The 17321-nt window shown below is 45.6% G+C and overlaps 1 protein-coding gene across 4 annotated transcripts in view; it reads left to right on the top strand.

Annotated features, from left to right (window-relative positions):
* Nucleotides 1-17321, top strand: part of LOC126546982 (death-associated protein kinase 1-like) — a 153981-nt gene that overhangs the window by 106916 nt on the left and 29744 nt on the right. For 3 of the 4 annotated variants that reach the window (XM_050194766.3, XM_055062898.2, XM_050194758.3), the window contains exons 2-4: nt 9866-9979; nt 12948-13046; nt 15029-15226. In XM_050194766.3, the coding sequence (XP_050050723.1) occupies nt 9866-9979; nt 12948-13046; nt 15029-15226 (411 nt within the window). Of the gene's footprint in view, nt 1-4039; nt 4398-9865; nt 9980-12947; nt 13047-15028; nt 15227-17321 lie in introns of those variants that run through there. The other variant, XM_050194777.2, reaches the window with a different exon arrangement.

Genomic DNA, 17321 nt, shown 5'->3' with positions numbered 1-17321 from the left:
AGGTGCTACGCCATCGGTCTTGCGGCTCTTGTCCCCTCCAGTATTACGGGTTCGGAACAGGGAAACTCGGCTAACTATCGTTACTATAATCACGACTGCGTCCAGCGGTGCCTGTATTAGCGGCCGGCTTTGTCGGAGGCGCCCCTCCGAGAGGCGCGCGCGGAGGGCGGCTTCCGCGACGGGAGGCGTCGGCCCCGTGACCTCGCGACGCCAGCGGCGACCTGGAATGGCGAAAGACGGCGGCGGCAGCGGCGCGTTATGAAAGCGCGTTCCGCACTGCGACTCCGCCGCGCCGCGTGCGCTGACCTCGGCCGGCCCGCTGTGCTGAAGGGAAGGAGGCTTCCCTCTCTCTCGCACTTATCAGTGTTCACGCGCGCGGTCGCACTTGGGTCTCTCTTTGCATTCTTACGCTGCCAGATGCTCCTTCGTACGCTCCAATCGGGGGTTCCGTGCTCTCTTGACGTAGCTGGAGGGGAAGATAAATACGAGAGGCGGGTGCATCCTCAAATATAAACTCTTTGGTGTGTTGACAGACAAGCCTGTCAGTTGACATCTGCAGCGAGAGTTGCAGTGCACAAACATGCCGATCCTCCGTAATCTTCTCTCTGTTTCTCTCTCTGTGCCTTTGTGTGTGTGTGTGTGTGTGTGTGTGTGTGTGTGTGTGTGTGTTTGTGTGTGCGTGTGCGTGCGTGTGCGTGTGCGTGCGTGTGCGTGCGTGCGTGCGTGCGTGCGCGCGCGTGTGTGTGTGTGCGCGCGCGCCGCTCGACCACCCAACTGGCCGCATTTGACTTGACCGAGGCTATGCGAGTTCTGAACATAAGGTCGCGGAGTTCGATTCCCTCCCTACCGTGCACTGTATAGCCACAATTCCGATAGGGGCGGCATGCAAGAAAGCTCGTGTGACGAGAGTTCATTGCATGTGTAAGAACTGTATTTGGAGGCGGTGAAAATTATTGGAGGGAAAGGGATCAAAGTGATAAGGGCGACCATCCGTTCATCTCTGCAGCACGTTACCCGCCGCGGTGGGTCAGTCACTATGACGTTCTGCAGCTGAGCACGTGGGTTCGAGCACGTGAGCTCACACGAGGTCGTGGGTTCGATGCATGAAGGCTCGTGCGTTTAGATTTTGGGGTCCATCGAACAACCTCGGATGGTCAAAATTATTCCGGAACCCCGTCACTGCGGCGTCCCTAATAAACCACTTCGCAGTTATACAGGACGTTAAGCCCAACGACCTTAATTTAATTTTTCAGCCAGTTCTCAAGACGTTCGCGTGTTGTTCATCCGGCCGCCCAACGCAGAAACGACGGCGCTGGCCGACTAAGTGCATCCCAAATGTTTTACACGTTTCCATAACCGTTCGCTCATTCTCCAGGCGTCACTAATACGACAGGGTTTGTGAGCAAACCGCAATGTGTAGCACAGTTTCGCGAACGCGCGCTTCAACAGTTACGAGCTTGTATCTTGTATGCAGTCCCGTTGTGACCAGGGGCCGGGAGAAACGGGGAAGGGGAACTGTCGTACGTGGGACGATGACTTAGTGGTTTCAATATCGCAATGTGTACCTCTCTTTCAGTTCCATTTTCTTTTTTCCCCCTAAATTTCATATTCGCCGCGAAGGCTGCGGAAGCGTAATGGCAGAGGTACGCAAGAGCTCAACCTCGCCACAGCAAAGCATTCCTAACAGAACGGAACAGCTAACCTGGTCATTTTTTCATTATACATTCGCTATAGTTTCCAGGGTGTTCCTCTCTCTCTCTCTCTCTCTCTCTCTCTCTCTCTCTCTCTCTCTCACGTACCCCGCAATTTATTTATTTATTATATAATTTCTCTTTTTTACATTTGGTCATCGCGCTATGCTTGAGTGCGCGCAGGTTTGCTTCGCGATGGATTGTCATTTCAGCTTCTAGTGTCGATACCTCGAAGACTTATCGCAAGCACAGGCATTACTTAGGCAGCGCTTTTCTGTAGAACATTAAATTTACTTAGCTTTCCTTTTCTTTAGCCTTGCTTTTCTTTTTCACGTATGCTTATAATACCTGCCGTGGTTGCTCAGTGGCTATGGTGTTGGGCCGCTGAGCACGAGGTGGCGGGATCGAATCCCAGCCAAGGCGGCCTCATTTCGATGGGGGCGAAATGCGAAAACACCCGTGTACTTAGATTTAGGTTCACGTTAAAGAGCCCCAGGTGGTCGAAATTTCCGGAGTCCTCCACTACGGCGTGCCTCATAATCAGAAAGTGGTTTTGACACGTAAAACCCCATAATTTTAACGTATGCTTATAATGTTTTCTTTTATTACTAACGACGGTGTTGCCGGAATAGCCGGCCAGAATGAACGTTTCCCGTCTTACTGTATATCACAGAAGCGGCAACAAAGAGGGGGCCGCACAAAGAACAGGACATAGGTATCCGTGCATCACGACGTTAAATGGTTGCATGAATGCAAGGATTGACGTGGGTTGAAATGAATACTTTACAGAGAGAATATAAAATGTAATGCAGCCGCGATAGTCCGGAGCCTTTGCTTGGAGATTGTCGTTGCCTATACAACGTCTTGCCCAGCCACACTACGGACATAGCAACCACGTGTCCACCACCACGTGTACGCAAAGTCTGTCACGATTCATCAAGACGCTTCAAAGCTACGAATGCGGGTTCCTTGTGTGCGCCGCGCAGCTAATCGGGATGCGTACTGTGCATCGCCGTGGCACCACTGATTATTTCCCGCTGGGAGGCCCCGTCGCCTTAATTGCGAATGCCTGCGGTTAATTATCCCGCTCTAAATAGTCGCTCTATTGTTGAGATCAGGTGTACGTCCGGCCACGAATGACGAACGACGCACTGAGTAATTCGAGAGATATAACTCGACGAGAGAGAAAGACAACGCGACGCTCGTTCCGCCCGCGCATGTGAAGGAAGAGTCCGACCACTGCGTGGTCAGTTCATTGTCGAACGATGGCGATTACCGTGCTCGCCGAGATAGTAGTTGCACGCATGTACAGGTATGTGCGATTCGCACAGCGTCCACCGAAACCTTAATGGAAGTCGTGGAAGAGGGAAGAGAAACACGGTACGGGTTGAAGACTAGCCTGGCTTGGAAGCAACGGTTATATAAAACGACGGCAAGGTTTTAAATGGATGTCATTCTTTTTTTTTCTAGTTTCCTGCTTGTCTTTATATACGCCACCCACATATCTCTTGTATGACATGACCTCTCTCTCTCTCTCTCTCTCTCTCTATCTATCTATCTATCTATCTATCTATCTATCTCTCTCTCTCTCTCTCTCTCTCTCTCTCTCTCTATATATATATATATATATATATATATATATATATCTCATTTTCCTTCCCTTGCGCTTAATAATTTTTTTTCTGCACACCTTTTTCTCCACATGATGGTTGGAAACAGAAGTCAACAAACGTGCCAAACGGCTCTAAGATTTCGGTACACTCTAAAGAACATATATAAACGTTCAAAATCAACCCGGAGTCATAAACTTGGGGCCCTCTCTAATATGGGGAAGTTGTTGAGTGTTAACAATCAACGCCTTTGTCTTTGCTTACATCTAGAAATTGAAGGGTGCCATCACTCAAGAGAGATATAATGTATAACTCCAGTGTTAAACTCTTCTTTCTTTTTCGCTTGACAGAAAATTTAATATAACGTGAAGGAGAATAGCCTATGTTATAGGTGAGGGCCGTATACGCTCAGGTCAGGCGCCTGATGTTACGTCTCAGAGAACTTGATGGAGCCTTTTGTGCGGAGAACAGTGATATTCCAGTGCCCCGTCAACAGAGGAGCGATTTCCACGGTAATCGCGAGACTACAACTCACGCGTAACTTGCACGTGCGGTGACGTACAGTTCAGCCATCTGTCACACTTGTTTACCACGGGACCCTCGATTTTCTTTTCTTTTTCTTTTTGTCAATGGCGAGCCGTGTCTGTGGCTGCGCACCTACTACGCGCGTCATTAGCGCCAAGAAGACAATTAACGGAATACCAGCAAATGCTGCAAAACAAGGATCGCGGCGCGGGGGCTTTATGCAATATTTGAAGCAAGCGCGAAACGCGCCCTCTCATTTCTCGGACGCGCGCATGCGCGCTACGATCGAGTTTCCCCCGGGAACGCGACACGTGACCGCCGCCGCCGGCAGTGACGTCACGCGCTCCCGAAATTGATCGAACCTCCCGGGCCTAGAGGGAAGAAAGGGAGGAAGGAAGGAAACAAAGGAGGGGGTAAAAAGGAAATAAAATACCGGCAGGGAACAGGGGTAAGGTTCCGGGTTTTCCCGGACTGGGCATTCGCGGAGAGGGCAGCGTTCGCCCGAACGTCGTGACGCGGTCTCCGCCGCCCTGCAGTGCAGCCTCCTGGGGAAGCCAGCCGTCCATTCACGGTACCGTTAACCGCATTACTCCGTACTACGAGCAGACAGAAGGGCGTGTGCTTGCTGCGCGCACACGCGGAGCATGCATCTTTCCCGCAGCTTGCGCCTTCCTTGCTTTTTTTTTTTTTTCATCGCCGAAGCTTGCATGCACGCACGATACCGGCAGATAGACGGAGCATGCGCGCTGCCCCGGTTTGAGTTGCAGATGCCTACAATGCGTGATCTTCGCCGTTGGCTTTGCTGTTTTTTTTTTTTTTTTTTACGAGGTGTGTAGTACGTATATTACCGGTCGCGTGTGGCGGGGCTCCTTGAAAGTGTGCGAGACCGTAAATGCGCCGCCTTTATGTGCGTGCGCGAAATAGCTGTAAGCGGGCTGCAGGGGGGCAGGCTGTGTATGGGCGCCCAACTCTGTTCGCTGGTTCCAGTCTACGCCCCCCCCCCCCCCCCCCCCCACCTGCCTTTATCATATCTGCACGCTCTACAACCTGCCGGACGCGTCGCTCGTTTACGCTGCGAAGTTGATGCGCTCGCATCACTCGCTGGGCTTCCTTGAAAGCTGGCTGGTCTTACCTAGTATATTTTTTAACTTGGCGCTCTGCACTGACCGTGTTATTTTTGGCTGGTTTAATTTGTGTCGGAAGTGCTTGAGCCGTTGCCTTAAGAGGCTGCAGCTCGTAAATTCTGTCGCTAAAAATGGAAATAATGTTTTCGTTTCACGCAGTTCAGTTTGTTGCAGACTGAATTATGAGCGTAATGTGATTATTGTATGGATCGATGATTGTCGCCTTCTGAGGCGAATGCCGAGAGGATATATAATCTGCCGCGTCCCGGATTATTACGTCTCCTTGTACGACGCCGCATTGATTTTTTCGACTTCTGTGACCCGCGGTCCCTCGGGCTCTGCGGTAATACGTTAGATTTTCTCGCTTTCTGTTCCTTCGCGGACTGTTTCTTAAGGTTCTTTATTAAACAGAGATTCTTTCTGTCTTTAGTTTTTCTGAGCTTCAGTCTTTTTTCGTGTGCGAGCAGTTTGAACGCGAGCAGTATCCGCCACTGTGCCATTTGTTGGGATCTCTGCAGTTATTCGAATGTACTTCGAAGGAAAAAAGGAAGGAAAAAGTGGAGAAGGAAGGCAGGGAGGTTAACCAGTTTAGCCTAACCGGTTTGCTACCCTACACATGGGAGCGGGATGGGGGGGATGAAAGATGGGGAGAAGTACTTCGAAGTTGTTAACGTTCATACGACTTTGGGCCGGGTTGCCAGAATTCACTGATAACATTCAATACGAAAACTCCGGAGGCTGCTGGAAACGCTCAAACGGATGTGCGTGAGCTGATCGACAGGTATTTATCTAGCGCGTTGCAGACGCTATATTATAGCATGATAGCTCACTATTAAGCAACACTACACTTCCACAATAACAGTGCTATTTACTTTTTACCAATACCAATGCGCACGTGCATCACTGTCGGGTATAAGTTTCTCAGATCCACTAGAAATTTCGTATTCGCCTTAGCACGAGTGTGATGGCGTCTAAATGCGCTTGTAACATTTTATGGGATCACACGGACTTGTTTAGGACTGCCAAACCAAATTTAGTAGTTGTGAGGGGCTGACTTTAATGAAAATCTTGAAGAAGAAAATACATCCCTGTTGGCCGCGCTGATAACTGTCTATCTTATCAGCTGACACCTGAACGGCGGCCAGCAGAGGGGGAAATGATGAAATGTATGTAAAATAAATGGAAGGAGGATACGCAGTGTATAAAAAAAAAGCTATTTACTGCTTCACCGAGCAAGTGAGCGAGTAAGTGAAGCGAAAGTTCACGCTTTGTTCGCGTGTTGCGTCACTTCGCACAGTGCTTGTAAAAAAAAAAAAAAAAAAAAAAAAAAGAAAGAAAGAAAGAAAGAAATGCGTAGCAAATACAGAACAGGAACACGATTAAAAAATTAGATTATGGGGTTTTACGTGCCAAAACCACTTTCTGATTATGAGGCACGCTGTAGTGGAGGACTACGGCGTGCCTCCACCAGGAGATAACATATATAGAGTACGAATCATTGTATAAATGGCACGCTTGAAAAGAAGTGTCAGTCCACACTCACTAACATATAACCACATATAGACCCACGGAAACGCATAGCTACACATAAACTAATTGTCACATTACACAATATGTTCAATATATACAGTGTACGCAATGGTTATGTACAATGATGATGCACTTTACATAATTTTGTAGCGGTGTTATGAGATGTGTATATACAAAGATGATTATGCATACGAGAGCACACAGAAATCACGGGCACCTACATACATATATATTCAGTGAATACTTTTGATGGCATGGCTCCAAGAACCAGGCTGGTCAAAAATTAAGCCATACACGTCCATCAGCCACCGGCAGGAATCGGCATGACCCCTGTCGAAGGAACTCCTCTTCCCCAAAAAAGAAGAACTCCTCTGACAGAAACGACAGTAGCTCAGAGTAGAGCCTCTCCAGAAGTGGAAACAGAGCGCGGCGACTATGTCCCGCGGCAACTGCCTTGCACCGATTACGCCACAGACAAAAGTCCCCCGCAGCAACTAAAAGTCGCGCAAAGCGGCCACGTGAGCAGCGACCAAATGTAATAAAGCGCTTAACTCCAAGGCCACGGAAACCAGCATGCACGGCTCTCCGAAATACGCTAGCAACTACACTTTGCAGCAGCACATGGATTCTTGAAGGGGGCGATGGGGACACGGCGAAGATGGGACTATGCCCCACCGCTCAGGTCTGTCACGCGTTGGGAGCACTTGGCGCCCTGGACGCCACATGACGTCGCGTAGGTGGCCAGGCAGAAATGACGCCGATATTGCACCCCACTACGCATTATTAGAGATTGGTGTGTTTAGAAAAAGTTTATTTTAAGAATACACGATACGAACACTGACTCACAATCACTTCAATACACATCAAAGTTCTAATTTTGTGCCTGTGCCCATTCAGCCCTTGGACGCGCTGCACATCAGCCTTACGCAACCTCCGTAGTTGTTTCGGGTGTGTGCGTGGAACTTGTCTAAATTTCTCTTCGATTCTCGCACGAGTCCTAAAGGGGTAAAAAAGGTGCAAGGGTAAAATTTTAGTGCAAGCGTATTTTCTTTAACCTAACATCAACGTTGCCGCAAAGCTCTGGATTCTGTCATCGATATTGTAACTATTAAAGGGACACAAAAGGCAATTACTAAGTCGACGTGGACTATTTAAATACCATTCCAGAAAACTCTCAACGCCTGTTTAGTGCCAAAAAATAGTTAGTTTACGAGCAAATTGCATCTGAAGGGTGCGAATAGCTTTTTCGAAATTCAAATCTCCCGCCACTCAACCGAGGGAGTGGTGACGTTGCATCCGCCATCACCACCACTCATTGCGGCCGTCGGTGAGTAAAACGACGCCCGATAGACGGTGGTACCGAACCAAGGCAGATTAAAGGCAGAGCGATGGATTCGCCGCTGCAGCTGCTTGTTGGTCAAATGGCGTAGACCGTTCGGGCATCCCGCGACATCACATCGAAGATGAATTCTCTGCTACTTGCAGTTTGTGCGAGTTTTGCGAGCAAGTAAAACCAGCGCAGCACTACGCGATAGCAAAACTGCTGAAACGCGAAAGCGTGGGCACCGCAGAGTCGAGCGAAAACGAAACCTTTCGACCGCCCGCGTCATTGTCAAGGGTGATTTCAATGACTTCTCTTCCCTAAAACTCAAATAGAACTGTACAAGTAGAATTTTATTTCGTCTTATAATACAATACAAGGATGGTTAATGCAACGAGTGCTTGAGTACTAGCGACAAAATTTAACTGAGGAGTGCTTTCGTCATCGGGCCCAGGGGAGTCTCTAATCATGTCCTGCATTTACCTGAATTTCTGTATTGTGAAGGCTCTGTTCGTGATAATATTGACGCCGTAGATATTCTCGAGGACTAATGTATAAATTTAGCTTGACTTAATATTTGCCTTTAGTGTCCCTTTAAGTGATGCAAGAGAGAGGGAGGAGAGAGCAAATGATAAAGGAAAGGTAGGGAGGTTAACCAGGACTGGGCCCGGTTGGCTACCCTACACTGGGGAAAGGGAAAAGGGGACAGACAGATTAAAAGAAGAAGAGAAAGTCTACTGGGGATATCGTTCGGTCACTCAGTCCGGATCACAGACGATGACTCAGTCCAGTAGCTTTCAAATATCGCAGCAGCGCTTTTGTGGCCTTTTGTAGCTGCGATATGCGAGGCCATGGTCCCAAAATCTTGTTCAAGGTGAACGGTGTTCTATCTAGCTGATTGAGAGCTGTGAAGAGGTCATGTCATTCGTTTTCAAAAGATGGGCAGTAGCACAGTAGATGTTCTATAGTCTCCTCGACACCGCAGGCATTGCAGTCGGCGCTATCAGCCATCCCAATCAAAAACGTATAGTTATGCAGCTCCAACGCGCTTGTTGCGAAGCTTTAGTGGAGCGGTAAATTAAATGGCATACAAGTAAATAGGATGCATACAATTATGTTTATTTTCATGCTATGTAGCGTGTAATGGCATGCAATTCCATGTGCAACGTGTAATTTCATAGTGTGTAATTTCACTCTATGCAGTGTGTACACAATCGCATGCAGAAGAAAGTAGGCACGGTTGAGCGAATCCAAGGCAATAAGAACTTAGAAGACGTACGCGTTCATCTCAATATAAACAAGGCGCCATTACTGTTGTGACTTACTTAGACATACATCGTAAGCAAAAAAAAAAAAAAAAAAGAGGTCACCGTAGCAGAATTAGGTGCCACCACTTTAGGGCCATTCCGGTTGCAGAGAAAGTTGTCTTCGCGTAGCTTCGAACAACGCGTTAGGTTACCACAGACGGGGCAACCATAACGACAAGTCAAAGCAATGGACAATAAAGAAGTTAAAAACAAAACAAAAACAAATCGCTGCGAAATCGAAGCGGAAGAACAAGCGTACCGCGGTTAGCGGTGGCGCCGACGTCCCGCTTCATTGGGCCTTTATATAACTTTTTTGTTAATGCTACCCGCACTGTAAACACGTCCGGTCTGCCTCGCTGTCCCCCCCAAAAAAAAAGAAAAAAGAAAAAGAAGAGAACATCAGCTATTATTCTTTGCGTTCACGATAGAGCTGCAAAGGGCTTCCGTCCTCTTGCAACTATAGTCCTTGCCGGCGCCGTAATATATCTGCCAAGGTTTCGACTGTTCCTGTCGAAAACACAGCGGTCATGTAGCCCTCTTCCAATTCGCGGCCTTGTCTTCTGTGTGTCAGCGCAACTCGGATACAGGCCGAACGCGTATAGATTGTTTCGATCGAGGTTACGAGAAAGCTGCAGGGTGTCTGCAGCGTGTGCGCGCGATATTGAGCAGCGCCCTTCGTGTATATATACGCGTGTCTGTTGACTTTGCGTCCACGTATTCTATATTTTTTCTCTCCCTGTCTCCTTTCTGTCCACAGCAAGACGAGAATTTCGTGGTTGCCGCCCTCTTCTGCGCCGTCGAAGAAGGAAACTACGCCGGCCTGGAGGAACTCTTCTCGATGTCCCACATCAACCCCAATCAAAGCAATAAGGTGCGTTTACTTGGGAAGAACCTGCACGGAAAGCGGTCTATATAGCCGCTGTTACCATAAAAAAAAAAAAGGCTGAGCGGTCAATGGGAACATATCCCGGTTTCCATGCAGCGGTTGCGCCAAGTTAGAGCACCCGTGCGATGTGAAACGCCTGCGATCGATGCACGTACATGCTAAATATAAAAAAAAACGTCAATTTAGCTTACTCCTTCCGTGCTTGTCTTCATTTTACGGCCAAGAAAGTGGCCTTTCCTCCCTCCCCCCCCCCCTTTTTTTTGGCGGGGAAGAAAATTATGCATATCCCACGTACCGTGTGGAAATCGGTGTATACGCAAAGATTTTCGTAAACAGGCATAATATGGTGATCGCATCTCGACCGGAGCAATAGACGCACGACAGGCTATACACATCGACGAACGCGCGCGTCTTGCAACCGTCAGCCCAGGCGGCGTGAAAACGCGACACGGCGCAACAGGCGGCCGCAGCATCTAAACCTTTGTACTCCACAAAGCTCTCACACAAAAGTCATATACCATGGCGTGGCGCATTGCATATATATACCTAAATATATGCGGAACCTCACGGCAACGCTGACGACGACGGCAAAAGTTACCTTGGAGTGTCCTTATAGTTGCTGTCACAATAAAACCATTTCTCATCTCCCTTGTACTTAGATAGAGGAGCCCCCGAACGTTGCAGTGGCATACACAGCGCGTCTCACCCCGATCACCCATACTCCCTGACCGGTGCAAATAAAGTGCTTTCTCTCTCCCTCTCCCTCCCTCCCTCCCTCTCCCCCTCTCTCTCTCGCGCGCGCGCGTGAGAGAGAACGCGAGAACGTGCACATGCTCTCGCACGCACGCGCCACTGGTCCCAATTAGCTATTGGCATTGACACTAGAGGTATACATGCAGCTATGGCCTAATTAAAAGGAAAAAAAAAAGTTGTGGCCTAATGGTTAGAGCATCGGACCGTTGTGCTAGGTGACCGAGGTTCGACATCGCCATCGGACATGTAATTCTTTTATACTTATCTGTATGACCTATTCCGTAAGACAGCGGCAGCAGCTAGCCACGGCCAACAAAGTCCGGAAAGGTGCGAAAGGTCTTACACTTCTCGTTTTTAAATTTGACGCTTCCATGATGCCACTCAGATTTTTCATCTCTGAACTTCGCGCCACGGTTTTGCTGCAAAGTTCTGATATGAGAAATCTGAGTGACGTTATCGGCGCCACGCTTTCGGCACCACCTTCATAAATAGGAAATGTGACTCTTTTTCTTTCTTTCTTTCTTTTTTTTTTGTCTGTGCGTGCTAATGAAAACCACCTTTCTGCACCAGGCGAGAACCGCGATTCTCGAAAGTGACGTTTCGAATATCGCGCTACTTCCGCAAATGGCATGAGTTAGCTTTCTCTTTATTATTATTTTCCCAGACTTGAGACCCAAGGCTGTATCCAAATTGAATTTTCTTATTGTTTAATCTAGTGCAATGATTCATTTATTTGTTAAGCGATAAACAAGCCTATTCAAGCTGGATCTTTCGACCCCGCGGGTAGCATATGCAGGATTTTCTAAATCACGTTGGCAACCAGGTTTAATTTTTATTGTTTTGTAGTGTACTGTGCCTCTATTCTTCTGTAAAAGACACTTATTTAGCTTTTCAACAGCGTTATCTACCACCCTAGCTTTTGTCCTTTAATTAATGTTCCTCCAGATACCGATGACAGCTGATAATTAGCTGTAATGATATTCAGCTTTAGGTTACACTCCTTCATTTCTTCATTGCACCATACTATATTTTAGCAGAGAAAGATAATCCAATTCATATTTAAGGCAAAATATTGTCAAGCGTAAAAGCCTTATGCTTTGAATTATGCTTGGGTATTATGCAAGTGTTTTATTGTGCCGCAACAGATTCAGTTTATATTTAGTGCAAAACAATGCATAAAGTATACAAGTACAGTTTTGTTCATCCCGTACATTAATACCATGCTTGCTTGCTTTCAGGACAAAAATTAGATGAAGCTAAAGTTTTCTTCCTATAAAGGCTACTAGAAGGCCTTTCAATACTGGCTGCGAAATGTATATTGTTTTTCAAGTCGTTACGACGATTAAGCACATACCTCCTTATTATAATTTTTACATTGCTGGTTGAAAACCGTTTTCACAACATTTGCAGTTAGGTAAGAGTTGCTTAGTTGCATGTGGTTGGTAGGTGTGAGAATGGTTAATGCCTCAATCAGACCTGTCTGAAACGAATTTATCTACACAAGTTACTGTTTGATAGCAATCCTGGAATATTAAAAAGAAGTTAGAAATTATGACTACGGAACGAGTGTTGGTTTGCGAATGGTTTATATATATATATATACATATATATATATATACTGCAGTGGGAAAGTTGAAACTGGCAGCTAAGACAGTGACTAAAAAAAGTGGTGAGTTTTTATGTAAACAGCCTCTGGAATTCTTTTCATCACTAAACCAGTCCTTAAGAAAAGGTGGAAGCAAAGCAAAGAAAAAAGAATAAGAACACATCACAGAATTTTAATACAAAGTAGCCATTAGAAAGAAAAGGGGTTGTTTTGGATAAAACAAACAAAGAGAATGCACAATGTTTATGAATGAAAAAGAACATTCCCAAACCCTGTCCATACAACAAATACACTGAAACTTTATTACAATGAAGTTGCATATGACTAAGAATTGACTTTTCATATGATATTCGTCATGACCATATCTATTTCTATATTTCCATATTTATTTATTTATTTATTTATTTACAGTTTACTTAGTTATAAAAATATTTGTTACATGCTGATACCAGCTAGAAATCTTTTAGGTGTACTTTATTCTATTGATGTTATATCGAAGTTCAATTGTTATAGTTTTGCTGCTTAACTCCCATCTTTTAGCTATCTTCCATGCTTGTTTGTGGGGACTACATGCCAAATTCTCCTGTTTTGCAGCATGGAGAAACAGCCGTCCACATTGCTTCAGGCCTGGCGCAGTTGCAGATACTCAAGCTGCTGCATTCAAAGGGAGCCAACCTGAAGCTTGCAGACAGTGTAAGTGGCTACTGATCGAGTGTGATGCGCAAGAATGACTTGCACAGCTCCTTGTGGGGTTCATCAGAGAGCGTATGGCAGGCATTCGTGTCTGCACACTGTTATCACTAGAGTGTTTCTAAATAAACACATTTATAGTCGCACCACTATTGGAGAGCTATTGAGCTGCGTAGGAGCTTAATTTGCGTGTTTGACTAACGACTCAAAACTTAACAGTGTAGAAAAGAACAGTAAAAGGTAGAGAACACTCACTGTGCAAGTTCCATTTCTTACATTTTATTCGTGCTTCCAGAAGAGGGTTATAGCGCCGAAAAAACACAACACACAGCAAGCGAGACGGGAATATTATTCGTGCCTTTCTGCACTCTCTTAATTTCCTGATTGTAGTAAACCATTCCACGCATAAACGTCTTTGCACTGGTTTTACTCAACAAAAGATCAAACGAAACATAAATGTTCCACCACTTATATGGGTGGTATCATCAGTACACTAAAAGAATGAATACACCCTACTTATCTACAAAGCAGCCATGAACATCCGGCCCACGGTTAGAATTGCGTACCGACCGATTACGGCAGATAAACCATGATTCAACCAATTATCTTAGGCTCCATTGTTTCTCCCGCGCCAATGTTGTCGCATTATCAAACTGAAACATATTTTTTTTTTAGTCCAGCAGTAAGTCCCAGATGTTTACAGCTGTTTCGTAGATAAGTAGGGTCTATTTGCTCTTTTAGCCCATTTGTGCACTCATAATGCCACCTCCATAAGTGGCAAAATGTCTATGTTCTGTGTGATCTTTTGTTCGATAAAACAATGCAAATTAGTTTGCAAGTATGAGTTTCCTTCACTTTTGGAGAATTTGTGCACTTACTTGAAGCTGAATTGTTCAATACACATCTATTCTTTCAAAAATTCGTTACTAACACATTTATGGCAATGCCTCACCTGCTTGAGCAGCCCCATTGCCTACAATGTATGTAGAAAAAAATGAAAAAAAAAATCATGAGCCATACCACTCTGTGAAGGTGGATGACAAGCTAAGCTGTGTAGCACACGACAAAGGTGTGACAGCGAATTTTGAACAAGGGTACGCATGCATTTATTGTCTTGGTTGGTGGTAATCGTGATGAAGGGTACGCGCACACACTTTTATTGTTATACATTCACGTTCATCCGTGTTATAAATTCGTTATACTAATTCGCTATATACATTCGTGTTTTCATTTCGCGATATGTTGAGGCAAAGAATTTGACACCGAAATTACCACACCGACTCGCGGTTGGGCCAGCGCCGTTAGCCCCTTCGCAGAGGAAGGGGCAGTATGTGAACGCTGGCATGATGAGCGCCATCGGAGCTAGTTGTGGAAGAAGACGACGACGAAGGCACGAGCAGTGGCACAAGTGCGAGGGGACGTATGGGAACGCTGGCATGATGAGCGGCAACAAAGTCAACTTGGACGAAGACCACCACAGCAAACGTACGAGCAATGGCACGAGCCATTGCTGATGATGATAGTTTTATCTCACACATACGAAAACTTCACCGAACCTAGCCATAAACAGCTTCGCTGTAGAAAAAGGGACATGGTATGTCCGTGAAGAGCAACTTGAATGACTCTGGAGTCATTACAGTTAATCCAGAGTCATTCCTTGTGGTGCCCCTTTTTACCCTCGTGCATGCTTTTGAATGCTAAACCCATCAAGCACCTGGAATCACTGCCACCTTGATAGACAAATCCTAAAAGCACTGTTACTAACATTGTGATTAACAGTGGTCTAACAAGAAATGTTGCTGCAGCCAACATTTCGGCAAGGGAACTTGGCTTCGTCAGGGCAGCAAAAACGTTGGCTCCAGCGACGCCTCTTGTTTGACCAGTGTTAATCGCATAAAGCTTCCACCTTCCTGTAATCTTCTGCGTTGTTTAGATTGCTACTAGCATAGTGTTTTATCTGACACCTTTCCTTTGACTCTTGCCAGCATGGGGACAGTGCCATGTACTGGGCAGCTCGGCAAGGCCACACGGACGTGATCCAGTACCTTTGGGAGAATGGAGTCTCGGTTGACTGCCAGAACAAGTCCGGTGAGACTGCCCTGCATGTCGCCGCCCGCTATGGTCACCACCCAGCAGTCAAACTTCTTTGCTCCTTTGGTGCCAATATTAACGTGGCTGATGAGGTAAGCGGTAATCCTGTCCTCGTTTTAACAATGCTTCATTTTTATCGAACTGTGTCTATAATGTTTTCTCTATGAAATGCCTTAATTATGCTACCAGTGCATGTTAATTGTTCATGCTGAAATTTTTTTGTATACGTAGAGCTGTTAGGTTAGGTGGTCGTTTATTTTTATAATTTTTTTCATTTTTCAATACCTGTTTGAGTGAAACACAATTGTAATTACTATTACGTGAAAACCATTGTCTGAAATGTATGCGGAGTGGGGACCTCCATTAGGCATGTGTGCCTTTAGTTCTTGTTTCCCCTTGAACTTTCAGGAAAGTAATATTGTCAATCAATCAATCAATCAATCAATCAATCAATCAATCAATCAATCAATCAATCAATCAATCAATCAATCAATCAATCAATCAAATGTACACCAAATATGACAGAGCTAGTCAGGTGATGATTGAACGCATCATCACAACCAGAGTTTTGATAAATAAGTTAGTGCTATGTACGCAGTGAATGATGTGAATGAGATCTGAATGAAATGAAAGAGTGACTGATTGAAATGAAATGTTTAGTTGAGTAAATCTGTAACTTGAAAGCGATTGAAAGCTTTAATGAGGTAAAAAGCTAGCCAGGTTTGACACATTTATTGTTGATCATGGTGGCTTAGTTGCAAGAGGAGGCATCCAAAAAGTGCCTTGAAGTTACATTCTAGGCTCTAAATGGTCAAAGATTGGCACTAAACTTCGCTGAAGCGGCCACACCATGGCAGAATTTCTGGCTTTTTATTTTCTTATTTGTTCAGAAGTGTCACCAGCAGCTATGTCGTCCTCAGCTCTGATATTGAGTAAGGCACAGGAGCTCATATGCTCATTATCATACTGTTTTCTAAAGGTGTGAATGCTGGTTTCGACATTGTTGATTAGCCCCCTGATACACCACCGGCAACTGGTATCCTGCCGTAAAAACCTTCTCACAGCATGCGTCTCGATTGGCTCTGGCAAAGGATCTTGTTTTGAGTAGAGCTCACTGCAGCTTTTTTTTTTTTGCAAGAAATTGAATTCGTCCACCCTCCTCAAAGTCTGACTTGGGTTTGACTCTGTCGGAACAGATCGTTCCACATCATCAGTGGGTCTTATCATCAGACCAGAAGGTTGTGAAAGCACTACATTACTGTGCTTTTTGTGATCCACGAGCCTGCATGAACACTGTGGTGTTCGATAAATAAATATGCATAAAGAAGTTTGTCGAACGTGAGGTAGGCAGGAGTTCCTCATAAGATGCTGCTGTCCTGTAGAGCCGCACACATAGGCTAGACAGGCAAGTGCCTCAACGAAAGGCTTGAGGAGCACAATAATTAGTTCAAGCACGTGGCAGCCGCTGAAGGAAACCTCGCTCTTTGTTGCTCAACATGATAATGTACCCCAAACTTAGCAAACACAACAGGCGTGGCGTGCAGCAACGACAGGATAAGGCAAAACATTCTAGATCCATACAGTAGGTTATTAGGAAGGCATGGCCACTGCATAAGACTCCCCTCTGATAGCTCTTACGAATAGGCAAGTCTCTTGACTGGGTTGCCAGCAAAATCTGGAGCAGGTCAACTCGAGCGCAGTTGCTTCCACAAGTTGAAGTCGTGTGCAAGTGTTAGTCTATGCGTCTGTAATTTCATGTTTTGTGTACAAGAATTTGTCTTTCATTGTTTCGTTGTCCTTTTTTTTTTCATGATATGTGCATGGTATTCTGTGCAAAGGCATCTTTTTTGTGCCCATGCATCTACTTCCCGCACGCTTCTTCATGAAATAAACCAGTTGAAGCATTTTTTCATTCATGTTTTGTCTTCCCCCCTTGTCTCTTTCTCCTAAAACTATGCAGCCCTGTTTTGCAGCAATGTATGGAAAAATTAATTTTGCCCAGTGTTCATTGGCTGATTTATGCAATTTAGTATTGTCAGTGTCTGGCGCCACACAATTGAGTTAACTTCAGGTTGTTCAGCTTTTGTGAAATGCTAAATTGCAGTTGTTCTTGATTTGTTGACTGAGCTGATAAATTCAAAATTGAATGATTACATTTGTGTGCATTACGCCTTGCAGGACACATTG

Source organism: Dermacentor andersoni, chromosome 3, assembly GCF_023375885.2.
Source record: "Dermacentor andersoni chromosome 3, qqDerAnde1_hic_scaffold, whole genome shotgun sequence".
Lineage (NCBI taxonomy): Eukaryota > Metazoa > Arthropoda > Arachnida > Ixodida > Ixodidae > Dermacentor > Dermacentor andersoni.
The sequence above is the reverse complement of the archived record's forward strand: the minus strand, read 5'-3'. Positions and strand labels throughout refer to the sequence as shown.